The sequence below is a fragment of the Pipistrellus hanaki genome, assembly GCF_964339955.1.
Source record: "Pipistrellus hanaki genome assembly, chromosome: 1".
Taxonomy (NCBI): Eukaryota; Metazoa; Chordata; class Mammalia; order Chiroptera; family Vespertilionidae; genus Pipistrellus; species Pipistrellus hanaki.
Window position 1 is genome coordinate 30,824,654 of NC_140503.1, and position 15,076 is coordinate 30,839,729.

A 15,076-nucleotide genomic window follows, 5' to 3' on the forward strand; every position below is an offset into this window, starting at 1 on the left:
TTATAAAATCAAGTAACATAATATTTTAGGAAACAAGGAAACATCTACAAAAGTTAATCTGTGCTTACTATAGATGTTACAATATAGTACTATATAAAAAGAGCAATTTATGCAATGAAATTTGAGCATGAATCCATTTCTCTGTATGGATATGTAATGGATGTATACAAGTATATAGAGAAATAAATGTGTATATATGTATAAACACATACATATGGTCATATCTATAAACGCAGATAAAACCAGAAAGATACAATTATGTTAGTAAAGTTTACAAAATATTAGCAACAGATTTTCAAGATGACAGAATTAGATTTCATACTTTAAAATTCACTAATAAACTAACACCATCAATGTACCTGCATTTGTTAGAAAAGCCAGAAAGACTTTTAGTATAAACTAACTTTTAAACTTATTTTCCAAGAAGAGAAAAGTTAAGAACAAGTAAGCAGTATAATTTAATATTTTCAACTTTGCATTCTAATCTAATTTTCAGGTTTTGAAAATTCAGCATTTCATAATTTGAAATTCTAAAAATACAGGTGAAATGGTTTGTTTCTAAAGGAAAACATTCAGAACATATACACAGTTATTTCATTTTTGAAAGCAACTTCAATTTCTTGTTTTAGGTGATTATTATCTTACTAATATGGAAACATCTCTTAAATATCCACAATTAGAGAAGATTATTCACCTTCCAATAACCTCATAAAAAGGTTTAAATACTAGATATTCTAATGTTGCAGTAAAATAAATAGGGGGAAAGAATCACTATTTTAAATTAGAGGGTACATTCTGAAAATGAAATCTTTATCACATCTATTTATACATTAATTAGCTAATAGACTTATAACTAATATTAATGTATATTTATGTTCTGTTTATTTTTAAAAATATGCTTGCCCTAGCCACTTTGGCTCAATGGATAGAGCATTGGCCTGCAGACTGACAAGTCCCCAGTTTGATTCCAGTCAAGAGCACATGCCAGAGTTGCAGGCTCAATCCCAAGTAGGGAGCGTGCAGGAAGCAACTGATCAATGATTCTCTCTCACTATTGATGTTTCTATCTCTCCCTCTCCCTTCCTCTCTGAAATCAACTCTTTTTAAAAAAATGCTTTTGGTTCTGGCCAGTGTGCTAAGTGGTTAGAGCATAGGCCAGTGGTTGGCAAACTCATTAGTCAACAGAGCCAAATATCAACAGTACAACGACTGAAATTTCTTTTGAGAGCGAAAACCAACTTCTGTGCACGGGCCACGAAGTTTCAATAGCACTGTAGGTGCACACTCACACATGGTATTTTGTGGAAGAGCCATACTCAAGGGGCCAAAGAGCCGCATGTGGCTCGCGAGCCATGGTTTGCTGACCATGGCATAGGCCCTTGAACCAAAGGCTTTTTGGGTTTCCCTGGTCAAGGGCAGTACCTTCGTTGCAGTTTCTATCCCTGGCTAGGTTGGGGCACATATGGAAGGCAACCCCCTCCCCCCCGACCCCCCCCCCCCCCCCCCTCTCTCTCTCTCTCTCTCTCTCTCTCTCTCTCTCTCTCTCTCGTTTGTATGGATGTTTATCTGTTTCTCTCCCTCACTCCCTCTCTCCCTTCCATTCTCTTTAAAAAAATCAACAGAAACACAAGAAAAAACTCAAAATGGATTAAAAAAAAACACAATTTAAATGTAAGGTGTAAAACCATTAAAAAAAAAAAAAAACTAGAAAAAAAACCATAGGCCCCAAAATCTCAGACATCTCTCATATCGATAAGTTTACTGATACATCTCCAATGGAAACTAAGGATAAAATAAACAAATGGGACTACATTACAATAAAAAGCTTCTACGCTGCAAAAGAAACCATCAATAAAATAACAAAAGAGCCCACTACATGAGAGAACATATTTATTTGCCAATTATACATCCAATAAGGGATTAATCTCCAAAATATATAGGGAATTCATACAACTTAACAAAAGGAAAACAAACAAAACAATTTAAAAATGGGCAAAGGACCTAAATAGACATTTCTCCAAAGTGGACATAGAGAAAGCCAAGAGTCATATGAAAAAATGCTCAAAATCACTAATCATCCAAGAAGAGCAGATCAAAACAACTATGAGATATCACCTCGCACCTGTCAGAATAGCTGACATCAACAAGTCAACAAAGGACAAGTGTTGGTGAGGTTGTGGAGAAAAGAGAACCCTATAGTACACTGATGGTGGGAATGCAGACTGGTGCAGCCACTGTGGAAAACAATATAAAGTTTCCTCAAAAAATTAAATATGAAATTCCCATTTGATCCTGTGAATCCACTTCTAGGAATATATCCCAAGAAACCCAAAACACACATCAGAAAGAATATATGCCGAGACCGGTTTGGCTCAATGAATAGAGCGTCGGCTTGGGGACTGAAGGGTCCCGGGTTCGATTCCGGTCAAGGGCATGTACTACCTTGGTTGCGGGCATATCCCCAGTAGGGGGTGTGCAAGAGGCAGCTGATCGATGACTCTCATCGATGTTTCTAACTCTCTATCTCTCTTCCTTCCTCTCTGTACAAAATCAATAAAATAAAAAAAAATAAAAAAAAAGAAAGAATATATGCACCCCTAAGTTCATAGCAGCAACTATTTACAATAGCAAAGATCTGGAAACAGCCTAAGGGCCCATCAGCAGATGAGCGGATAAAAAAAAACTATGGTACATCTGCACAATGGAATACTACATAGCAGTAAAAAAAGAACTCTTACTACTTGCAACAGCATGGTTAGACCTGGAGAATATTATGCTGAGAGAAATAAGCCACTGAGAGAAAGATAAGTATCATATGATCTCACTCATATGTGGAATCTAATGAACCAAATAAACTAATGATCAAAAAAAGACCCAGACACACCCTAGGGTAGAAGCATGAACTATTGAAACTCAGAAGGAAGGCAGGGGAAGGCAGGTGGGAAGAGATCAAGCAATGAACTTGTATGCATATACTAGTATGTATAACCTGTGGACATAGAAAATGAAGTGGTGAGGGATTGGGGGGAGAGGAGGGGAACGACATTGGGCTGGAAGAGGTTAATGTGGGAGAAAGGACTTATGTAATACTTTCAACAATAAAAGATTTTTTAAAAATAGAGGCAAAAAAAATCAACAATAAATACAAATACAAATTAATGGAAAATATTTATTTTTATTTTATTTATTTAAATAGGGTGAGGATTGATGACCACACACACACACACACACACTTTAGATTATTCCTAAATAGTGGTTTCAATCAATTCTCTCCTGATTCAGAATTGGTATTGATTCTCTCAAAAAATCCCTGATCACTTACAATGTAAAGTACCAGATAAATAACACAAAAATTGTTGATATGAAACTTTTTCTCTAAGATGGAGGTTCTCAAGATTTAGCTTGCACCACAACCAATGGAGGGATTCTTAAAACACAAATTACTGGGCTTTACCCCCAGAGTCTCTGATTCAGGAGCTCTGTATAAGTGCCTGAAAATCTGCATTTCTAACAAGTTAGTATTATTCATGCTGGTCTGGAGAACACTTTGAGCCACTCTGCTCTAAGATGATACTTCTTGCCCTGGACAGGTGGCTCAGGTGGTTGGAACATCTGCTCAGGAGGCAACCTATCAAGTGTTTCTCTATCCTCGTGTGAGGATTAAAAAAAAAAAAAAAAAAAAAAAAAAAAAAAAAAAAAAAAAAAAGATTGTTCATTCACACTCAAAATCGTCTATTAAAACTTTCTCTTTATAAAAATAAATTAAAAAAAAAAAAACACACAAAACTTGGTCTTAAAAAATCTGCCCAAATGCTTTATAAATATAGGAAACAGAGCGAGCCTCTGAGACATTTACATTGCCACATATTAAAACTCAATAACTATATACACTAAGGACTTAGACCAGATTAGTCAATGGTTGACTGGTGGTAAATATCACAATCACCAACAGAATTTTTAGCCCCCAGATATATATGTGCTAGATCCCAACCTTAAAAATTCAAATTATAAGCTTGGCATGTCTGTCTAAAAACAGTTTCACAGGTGATTCTGAGGAACATTCTTATCTGTTCAAGGTGTATGTTCATCTATTGATGCTTGTTAAATTTAGATTCCTGAATTACCAAATCAGAATCTCTAAAGGTGGGTACCTCGGATTCCTCATATTAACTAAACACCCAGGTGATTCTTAAGCAACACAAGTTTTAGAACCATTAGCAAGTCTTATAGCAGAGATTTAACAGGTTAACTAGCAAATTCTGAAAAAATAGGAAAAATTTATTTTTAGCTGTAACTACATATGCATAATATGACAATTATGTTTCTTAGGAAGAACACTGAGAAGAGTGGGTTGGGCAATACTACATAGAGCTAGGTACAATTACTGGGAATAATAAGCTAAAGGTACAATTTAAGGACAGGCCAGTAATAAAGTGTGTACTTAATAAAATCTAATGACTTGGCTTCAAAAATATTAGATTATGATCAGGCTTCATAGATGACCAAATGAAAAATGTGGTAATGTGGAATGATTTTCTCAATTCTTTGAAATAATTTTTATAAAGTAACCCTTGAATAAGAGCTGTATTAATTGCTTTCCCAAAATCATATCACCTACTCTACCACTCTTCTCCCTTTCCATGACCTCCCTTTCTCAGCTGGTAAATGTTTTTCTTTCCATTTCCCTTATTATATAGTTTCTGACAGTAACAGACCTGAGAATGGAACTTAAGAAGTCACTGGCACTAAACTAGTGCCCCCCACACACACACACACATACCCCAAGGGAACCCCCACCTGATCCGGAACACCCTTCGGGGAAAACCATATATATAATTACTAAATTTTAAAATTAAAGTAAATTGCTTTTTCTTACAAATAGAAGAGACATGATAACTACCTTCAGATATTTCAAAAGGATGTCATGTGGAAGACAGATTCAAGCAATTAGTAAGTGGGAGTTACAACATGGCAGGGCTTTGTTTAACAGTTAAAGGTAAACGCAATCAGAATTTTAAAACTTATTTTGTTGGCCATCTAAGAAGAAAAAGCATATTCTTTTTTTAAAAAAGGTATATGTTATGGATGAATCAATTAACACTCAAAACTGAATATTCAACTGTGGCCTGAGCCATCAACAATTCAATGCTTTGCTTGGCAAGTTACATGCACAAAATAAATGAATGTACAACAATATGTTATAGATTAGAGTGGTTAGGTGCTAGAGTAGTGGTCAAGGGTTGAAACAAAAATTTTGAACCATTGAAATAAATCACCTTATTTACATTATCCAAGAAATACCCCTTCTTCCATTCACAGTGAATGCTTTGACTATTGGTTTGACATATTTAAACATTTTAGCTTCATTCTCTGCAAAGGCAGGCAATTTCCAACTCTTTTCTGCTAGCAGGTTAAATACAAGACATTTAATGAATTGATACCAATAGAAAAGTAGGCTTTCTTAATTTCCCAACCTTTGACAACCAACTAAACAACCTTGAGAATATATTGTATTTCTTCTTTTACTATTATAATATGGAAAAATGAATATTTTAGGGTAACATGTATATACAAACAAACAAAACAAAAGCAAAAACAAATAACCCCTTCATTTAATTTGCAAAGACCAGATATTCATGGGGAAAAGTATCAACATAGAGGAAAAGCAGCACTAACTATTCTACCACTATTCGAAGTTCACAATAGTTTGAACCAAAAGGACTACATTAGCCTTTGTCAGACTGTCCCAAAGAAGGCTTGAGTGAGTCTTGACTGAGCAATATCTAGAGATTTCAAGGAAGTGAAACTCTTTTGAAAACAACTTAATAATTACAATAATATGAATGTAATAACAGTTCCTAATTGAGCCCTTACTTTGTGCCAAGAAATGTTCCGTTTCATATGGGTTAATGTCTCTTTTATCCTCATGACAAGGCTTATAATAAGGTAATTATTCTTACTGTAATTTACAAATGAAGAAAGCGAGAGGTAGAAAGAGGAAAAAGCAACTGGTGCAAAATCACAGTTAGTATATGGCAAACTAAGCAGCCAATTTCTAGAGCCTACTCTTTTAACCATTAGTCCTCTTTCTTAAGGAATTGAAATGAAAACTTTAATCATCCATGGTAGAAGAGACTTAAGCTTCCCAAAAGGCAAAGCAAGAACATTTCCTGAATGACTATGCTTGGTAGAAAACGCTATAAAATATGAATTCAAGTGATTTGCAACAAAAACCTATAGCCCATTCATTACAATCCAGTGCTGATTCAAAGTACTGTATAAGGAAATAATTAATCTATATCAAGATAAACAAATAATCTACAATAAGCCATTTGACTCAAGTAATCAGGGAATCCCATTGGCATGGTCAAAAATAAATAGCCCACATAGGGCAAACTGGCATTCGCCTAGAAAACTGATACATGGATAATAGAAGTGAAAGTTTCTTTTGATTTTTACTACCACAAACTATAGATACAGGCACAGAAGGCTAATGGCCATCTTTCATACCATATAGATAGCCAATTAGTGACAGAATGAGGCCAACATGCAAACAGAGCAAAGGCATATAAACCAAGTAATACTCAAGAGAAAGTCAGGGATGATACTCTGAGGACAGCACCTGAGACTTAATATCTAATTGTTCCTTAAACCAAAGCTAGATTGTGAGCCAAAAACTGCCTTATTTCCTCCTTAAACTAGTTTGAGTTGTGTTTCATCACTTGAAATAACAATACTAATACACTTATCAAAATGCTAATGTTTCAAATTAAAAAAGCAAACTTTAGTGATGATAAAGTAAAAGAAAACGGCATTCTCATATATTATACTTCTAGAGTATAAACTGGTCCAAACTTTCTGGAAGTTTACAGTAGACTTAAGAAATATTTGCTAAAGATAAGGATAAAGATACTTTCCACACATTAACCAAGCTGATTTTCTGCATAGTCATATACCTCTTTCAGCAAACTTTTTTACTCAGTGTTATGATATATAGATTGGCAGCCACTTAACTTTTCTTTCTGAATAGATAGATAATAATTTATTTTGTTGGAAAGGACATAGAAATGAGATTCAAATCATAAGAGCTATGTATTTTTTTATTCTTTATTGTTAAAGTATTACATATAGTATTACATATGTCTCCTTTTCCCCCCATTGACCTCTCTCAGGCCACTCCCAACCCTCAGCATATGCCCTCACCCCCCTAAGTGTTTGTGTCCATTGGTTATGGTTATATGCATGCATACAAATCTTTGGTTGATCTCTTACCCCCACCCCAATCCCCTGCCTTCCCTCTGAAGTTTGAGGGTCTATTTGATGCTTCTCTGTCTCTGGATCTATTTCTTTCTCTTTTTTAAAAAAAAATACTTTACTTATTTATTTTTTTTTACAGAGAGGAAGGAAGAGGAGAGTTAGAAACATGAATGAGAGAGAAACATCTATCCTGCACACCCCCTAACGGGGATGTGCCTGCAATCAAAGTACATGCTCTAGACCAGAATCGAACCTGGAACCCGAGCCAGACCTGCTAGGGCTCTGGATCAATTTCTAATAATCAGTTTATGTTGTTCATTATATTCCACAAATGAATGTGATCATGTGATATTTATCTTTCTCTGACTGGCTTATTTTGCTTAGCATAATGTTCTCTATGTCCATCCATGTTGTTGCAAATTTTAAGAATTCCTTTTTTTTTTTTTACAGCAGTCTATTATAGTATTCCATTGCGTAGATGTACCACAGTTTTCTAATCCACTCATCATCTGATGGGCACTTAGGCTGTTTCCAAATCTTGGCCATTATAAATTGTGCTGCTATGAATATAGGGGTGCATATATCCTTTCGGGTTGGTGTTTCTGATTTCTTGGGATATATTCCTGGAAGTGGGCTCACAAGGTCAAATGGGAGTTCCATTTTTAATTTTTTGAGGAAACTCCATACTGTTTTCCACAGTGACAGCCACTAACTTTTAACATTTTAAAGTAGGGTTCTGAGTTACTTTCAAGGGCAAGTATATGTTACTAAGCAGTATTTATTAACAAAATGTTTAGCCTGGTTCTAACATGACAGTTGAGATCAGCTGAACAACTAAAAGGTTACATCCTAGGAACAATTTTCTTATAAAAACAAGTCTTTCAAGTATTGCATAAATCTTTTTAAAACAAAGTTACTAGTTAAATGGAACTTACTGACAATAGATATAGAATATTTTAAACAGTAAGCATTTTCCCAGAAAACAAACAAAACAAAACAAAGAAACCCCCTGGCAAACCAAATTTTTCTAAGAAACTAGGAAAACTATTATTATTTTAGAGGTGCTTAACCTTACTTCTGATAAAGCTTCCACTGGCAACTGTTCTCTTTAAGTTGGTTAACAAAGCCTTAAAAATACAATCAGTTCAACACATCCATTAAAATGGCTACAATGAAAAAAAAAAACCTCTCAGAAAATATAACAATAACTCGTGTTGAGGAGAAAGTGGACAAAACCTATGTACACCGTTCTTGGAAAAATAAAATGGTGCAGCCACTACTGGAAAGAAAACAGTATGGTGGTTCCTTCCAAAATTAAAAAATAGAGTTATCACATGATCCATGCTCTAGGAGACAATCCCACTTCTGGAAATTGTATCACAACTGAAATTAAGATCTTGAAGGGATGTTTATAAACTCATGCTCATAGTAGCACTATTCACAATTACCAACAGGTGGGAGCATCCGAAGTGTTCATGGAATAAACAAAATGTGGTATACAACAGGATATTATTCAGTCTTAAAAAGGAAGGAAATCTTCATACTTGCTACAACAAAGATTAACCTTGAGGACAATATGTTAAATGAAACAAACCAGTCAACTGTATGATTCCACATATAGGCAGTTTTTAGTTATCAAATCCACAGGAAAGCAGAATGATGGTTGCCAGGGACAAGGAGGAGGAGGAAATTGATAGTAGTTGTTCAGTGGTTATAAAGTTTCAATTTTACAAGATGAAGAATTCTGGAGATTGGTTACACTTCAACACTACTGAATTGTACACTAGGAAGTGATTAAGATGGGAAATTTTATGGGTCTTTTTAAAAAAACCACAATTGTAGATTTTACATGTTATATTTTTCTAAAAAAGGTCATGTCTGGCAAACTCATATGGTTTATTTATTTTTAGTGCAAAAAACACAAATTTCTATATAAAACTCAATGGACATACAAAAATAGTTCAATCTTCATGCTCTAGGAGACACAGAAGGATACAATTATTTTTAAAATTCCAAGACCTATAGTTAACTTAAAAATCTCATCATACTTTTACCAAAAATACTGAGCAACAAGAAGATTGGCTTATCTTAGTTTCAAATTATTTTTTTAATCCTCTAGTTAAGCAGAAAACATACACAGCACATACACAAGTAGCAGAAGGCTAAATAAAATCCATCAACTGGATAATTAGTTCAACAGTAAAAAAAAAAAGTTATTTTTATTAAGATCAGTTTCTTAATAGAAAACGAATGCAACAACACATTTAGATTATTTCTTCTAGTTGAGAAACAGGTATGCTAGTCTTAGATAAGATTTTAATGTTTCTAAAGAAATACCTAAAAATTTTTAAAATGTATTTTAAGACACATCTACGAACGTGCACAGTAACCTAACCCAACTCTTTTTTTTTTTAAAAAATTTTAAATTGATTTCATTCTAAGCCCCACACTGGGGATCCAGCCAGCAACCAGGGCTTGGCTGGGCAAACCCAACTCTTTAACATGTTTGCATAACAATTTTTAATTTCACCACCAAACACATTATTGCAAGTTCTTTAAAAAATAAATAAAAGAGTAATTCTCCTGCACTTTCTTACATACTATTCTTAATACACAACAAAATGTACCACAAAAATCTTAACCTTGAGCCTAAATACCAATGAATTGCAAAGATGATGTAAGTCAGCATGTAGAAAGATTGGAAGAGTGGGCATTCTTCAAACTGCACAAAATGCTTTTCAGTGGAACACATGAACTACCACACTTATCAGACTAAAACAACATACATCAGTGATACATACATGTGGAAGAGTGCACTAATATTGATTTCATATAAATTGAGCCACAAAAATTAGACATATAATACATGCTTAAAGCTTTGCCTTGAGATGGAAGCCAGTGGTCTTAACCCTACAGAAATTCATAAGCAAAGGTCAGTTTTTCTACCAGGTAGGTTCATATGCTCTACTGGAAACTTTATCAACTCATGTTTAGCAAAAATTAACTATTTAAAAAATAATCTAAACTGTAACATAAAAACAAAAGTGTTTTAAGTTACTGCCAGTCCTAACACAGCATTGCCTTTCACAATGCCTTGTTGAAAAGATCTGTGCGACTAGAACGATTCTAGTTTCTAAAGTTCAAAGTAAATTAAAAATAATCTATTTGGGGAGAAAACAAATTGTGAAGGGGAACTAGAATAGACAAATCTGATGCTCAAAAAATAATTGGTGCTAGATGCCAACTTAGGAATGTACTGTTTTAACCAGAAAGAACCCCGTTTAAAGCAGTGAATCCAATGTTTGTCTTTTAATTTTAAGAGGCACAGAAAAGATGTATGAGGTGATGAGTAGAGGAACTAAAACAGATATTTGGAAGAACTTGCAAGAGTTTTTAAGTGAATGGAAGTGTAAAGGTTCTAGTTTAAATGCTTTGTTTTCCAAGTACTCAATGTTACCACTCCTAAACCAAGCAGTGGGCATTATCTCATTTAATCTTCACAATAACTGCTAATTTAGCCATTATTGCCATCATTTCAAAAGGAGGACATAGGCTCAGAAGCATTCAGTAATTTGCCCAAGCTCACAAAGCAAACAGAGTGAAAAGGGTGGACTCTCACTCAGTGGTGTTTGGCTCAAGATTCTATGCTCCTAACCACCAGACAAGTCTTCAAACAAGTGGAAATCAAAGTAAAATTGTAACAAGAAAAAAGTTATTAATGAACTAGAGGGGTTCTTGATTTTTTAATGACCTAAATTAAAGAGGAAGTTAAGGAATGCTCATTCTCAGAAATTTTACTTCGGTGATTCAATAACAGTTTTTTAAAAAATTCGAAGGAGTCTGGTCTGAAACCTAAAAAAGAGCCTTTTGACATTCCTTTGAAATCTAAAAATCTTTATCAATTTCTGTTAAATAAAGCTAGTCCCCAACCCCAAGGAAGCAACATTCAAGGTCCTATGTTAAATCTATTGTAACCATGCCCATTCTCTGTTCTGAGTCCTTCTAATTCTTCAACTATCAGTTTCCTAGACCTTCTGTTAAAAAGACAAAATTGTCTCCCTCACCCAGATACTGGCTGCTCATTTAAAATGGAAAAGTTGTAAAGAGAAAACCCCTGCTCCTCAATCTCTCAGTTATCTTTTCAAAAGTCTAAAAATTATCAGTTAGGAAAGGACAATAGCAAGACATCTATAACAAGCAGCATCTAAAATCGTTAAGTAGCCACCATTTATTAGGCACTGAACTCAATTTCTCAGTTTTAAGAACCTCTGTATTAAGAAATATGATTCAATCTTATCTCAATTTTTGCTGATTTTTCAAATGAGAAAAAGTTTAAAATAACAGATGGGACTGAGGAAAATCTAAGAACTAAGAGTTAGGGTGATGCATAATAACTAATTAATTCATTTATATTAAAGCCACTTAGGATATTCTCAACTGATGAATTACAAAAAAACAAGTACAATATTGCCTATGAAAAGGAAGTGACTGGTGCATAACTTGCTGCACAGTATTAAGTATGATTCAGCATATAAAACGGACAGATAATTGGCACTACACAAAGGTAATCTGCCTTAGGTTGATCACTTTTGCAAAATTAATTGCAATTTATTTTTGGCAACTCTTGGAAGTCAGTCTAGACCTGTTTAGTCACTTTTAAATTTTATAAGTGCTTTCTCTGGTATATACAAACTTAGAATTTATCTTGAATTAGGTAAACAATTTTTCTTGAATTTTGGCCTTACAGAATAAGGAACAAAAAGGCACCTACAAAATAGCAAGAACATAAACAAGTTTATCTCCTGTTGGTATTGATAAGGGTAAAATTAATCTCTCCTTGAAAAGTGGAAGGATTTTAACCGTAAAGCCAATCTACTAACCATAACTCTTACCATAAATCTCCAATCCCTTAAAATAATTGCCTCAAAGGCTAAAATAACAAACTGGATCAAACTGTGTGTGTGTGTGTGTGTGTGTGTGTGTGTGTATGCGTTCGCGTGCAGGGGCTGGGATAAGAGGGTGTCACGCTTAATCCCACCGGTTCACCTAACAATTCTTAATCCTGCACTATACCACTTAGCCTCAAACTCGCATGAAGTTCTAACAAGAATGATTATTTACTCCGGATATTTTTGAAGATCTTCTTTTAATATACTTCGTTCAGGAAAACGGGGCAGTCCTACAATTTTTAGAGATGCATTTCACTTGCTCTGATCACATTACTTTTTTTCCCCCCTCAATCTCATTTAAAAAAAAAATGTTTGCCTAAAATACAGACAGCCGCTACATGTTCACTCACACGCTTCAAGAACTACCGAGGCACCTATTCCTTCCTAATGTCTGGGCTCCCTCTTGACAGACAGGAGAACACGAACTCCCAATGCTGACGTTCTCTTTAAAATGTGGCTATTTCTCTCCATCGCCGCCGTTACTCCGAACCTCCCAGTCCCGGCAACTTTTTCTTTCGAGGCGGTTCAACACAAAACAAAACCCGCACGTGCACACTGGAAAAAAGTTAGCGTCTCGGGCCGTCGCGGCAAACCCCCGCCGGCACAAAGGCAGGGACCCCGCCGCCGCGGGGCAGCCCGTGAGCCCGACCCCGCGGGCCCCTCGGCGGGGAACCCGGACCGCGATGCCCCCTCAGGAGCCGGGACCCTCGAGCGGGGTCCGCCCGGGGCCGAGCGCTCAATGGAAACAGAGAGGATGGGGGCGGGAAGGAGCGGAAGCTCGGGTACAAACGGCGGCGGCGGCGGCGGCTCCCTCGCCCGTGGCTCCAGGCGAGGGACCTCGATTCCCACCCGAATCGGGGTCGGGGCAAGCGGGCTTCCGGCGGCGGGCAAGGAGGGCGGTGCGAGGCCCCGGCGGCCGCGGAGGGCGGGCGGGCCGGGCCCAGCCCCCGACCCCGGGAAGCACTTTGGAGCGTCTCCCGCCCCCCTCGCCAAGATGGCGACGTGGACAGAGGGGGAGCCCGGCCCGCGAGGCTGGGGGAGCGAGGGGAGGGGAGAGGAGGGAAGGAAAAGACAGACACAAAAAGGCGGCCCCCCGAACGAACGCCGAGGCCGGCCCGCGAGCCCGGGCGGCGGCGGCGGCGGCGCCGGCGGCGGCGCCGGCGGCGGACGCGGCGGGCGGAGGGCAGGGGCTTACTTTTTCTTGTCGTTCGCGCCGCCGGCGCCCTCCATGGCGAATCGGTGGCCGCGATGCCTTCACGGCCAGCGCCCCCCCAGGCTCGCTCCGGCCTAAGCTCGCTCTCTCTCTCCGCACGCGGGGGAGAGGAGGAGAGGCACGTCCGGAGGCGCGCAGCCCCTCGGCGGCTCAGACGCGGGAGGAACCGGCCGGCGGCGGCGGCGGTCGCAGGACTCCGGGATGGGCTCCGAGGAGCCTGCCCTCCGGCAGCTTGTCAGGGCCGGGCCGGGCGACCGACCGAGTGCTGCGGCGACGAGCGCGATCCTCGCGTCCCCTCGGACGAGGCTGCTCTGCGCTCTGTGGCGCTGAGGCAGCGGCAGGGGGCGGGCAAGGGCGGCGGCGCGCGCGGGGGCGCGCGAGGGGGGGGGGCGGAGGAGAGAGTCGGGGACGCGTCTGCCCGCGGAGCCCTGCGCGCGTTCCCGCAAACCCGCCTCACCTGAGGGGGAGGCGGGTTCCCGGGCAGCCAATGGCGAGCGACGCAGGCGGCCAGGCCCCACCCCAGCCCACGTTTGCCTCAGCCAATGGGGGGCCGGTCAGCTGAGGCACAGCTGGGCAGCGCTCACGTGCTCGTCTGTGTGCAGCTGCGGAGGAAAGAGAAAGGGTTTGGGCTGCGGCCAGCCCTGTCTGGGAACCTGCGCTTTTTTTTCTTTATTTTTTCCCCCTCAAAACCAGGGAAGGCAGTGGCTGACTTTGGGAGGCGCTGGCTGAAAAGGGGATTTCGATATGTGGGTTTCAAGTCTGCAGCACATTTCCTGCTCTCCTTTCTCCCTCGGCGGCTGTGCTTCTCTGCAGGTTTGCCGCCAGCTCTATGGAGCCCCAGTTCAGAAAGCAGAATTTTCAACGCGTAGAAGCAAGCCCTTTGGTCCCTTTGCTCAGATTGTGTTACAACGAGGTCTTTCTTGTCAGGTTACCTAACCACGGGCCATGCCACGGACCACACACTCTTTGCCAGAGAACACACGGATAACTACTCTCCTTGTCCATTTTGTGTGTGTGTGTGTGTGTGTGTGTGTGTGTGTGTGTGTGTGTGTGTGAGATGAAGTTTAATTACTGAGTAAATGGCAAACAAGAAATATAAAATAAATTATTTTTGCTGCAAACCTCTCAAGGGAAGTAGGTTAAGGTGGTAGGGGAATCTTAAAATCTGAAATTATTGTAAGCACTTATAAATATATTTGTAAGTGCTTACAATAATGTATGTATGTATGTATGTATGTATGTATAGCTTTAATTAAAGAGCATAAACCTGAATATCGGAGTAGGAAAAATGGCTTTCGGTATACTTCTTTCTTGTTGCTTTAAAACGAGCCAAAAGATTATCATAGATGAATTGGAGAGGGAGGGAGGGGGGGAGAGAGAGAGAGAGAGAGAGAGAGAGAGAGAGAGAGAGAGAGAGAGAGAGAACCCTTAGTTCAAGACTTACCACCTGGAGTTGAGTTAACTATGGACTAGGAAGAGGAAGGATTCTCCACATCCCCATCAAATCCTGACAGGGGACCTCTGAACCAGAGTTAACTGGTTAAGCTAGCGGCCAGTTTTACCTGTTTGCTTAATATGCTTGCTCTTTCTTTGAAAATTACTGAATAAAACTTAATCACTTTTTTACTTTGGAAGCACACATTTCAAGTCTGTCAGT

General features: G+C 38.7%; 1 protein-coding gene across 1 annotated transcript in view; it reads right to left on the bottom strand.

Moving 5' to 3' along the window:
• The window catches only part of HIF1A (hypoxia inducible factor 1 subunit alpha), a 45,359-nt gene extending 31,503 nt beyond the window's left edge, over positions 1-13,856 (bottom strand). Inside the window, exon 1 of the mRNA XM_084883120.1 lies at positions 13,402-13,856. Within this exon, the coding sequence (XP_084739246.1) occupies positions 13,402-13,436 (35 nt within the window). The 5' untranslated portion in view covers positions 13,437-13,856. The remainder of the gene's footprint in view (positions 1-13,401) is intronic.
• Between the last annotated feature and the right edge of the window lie 1,220 nt (positions 13,857-15,076).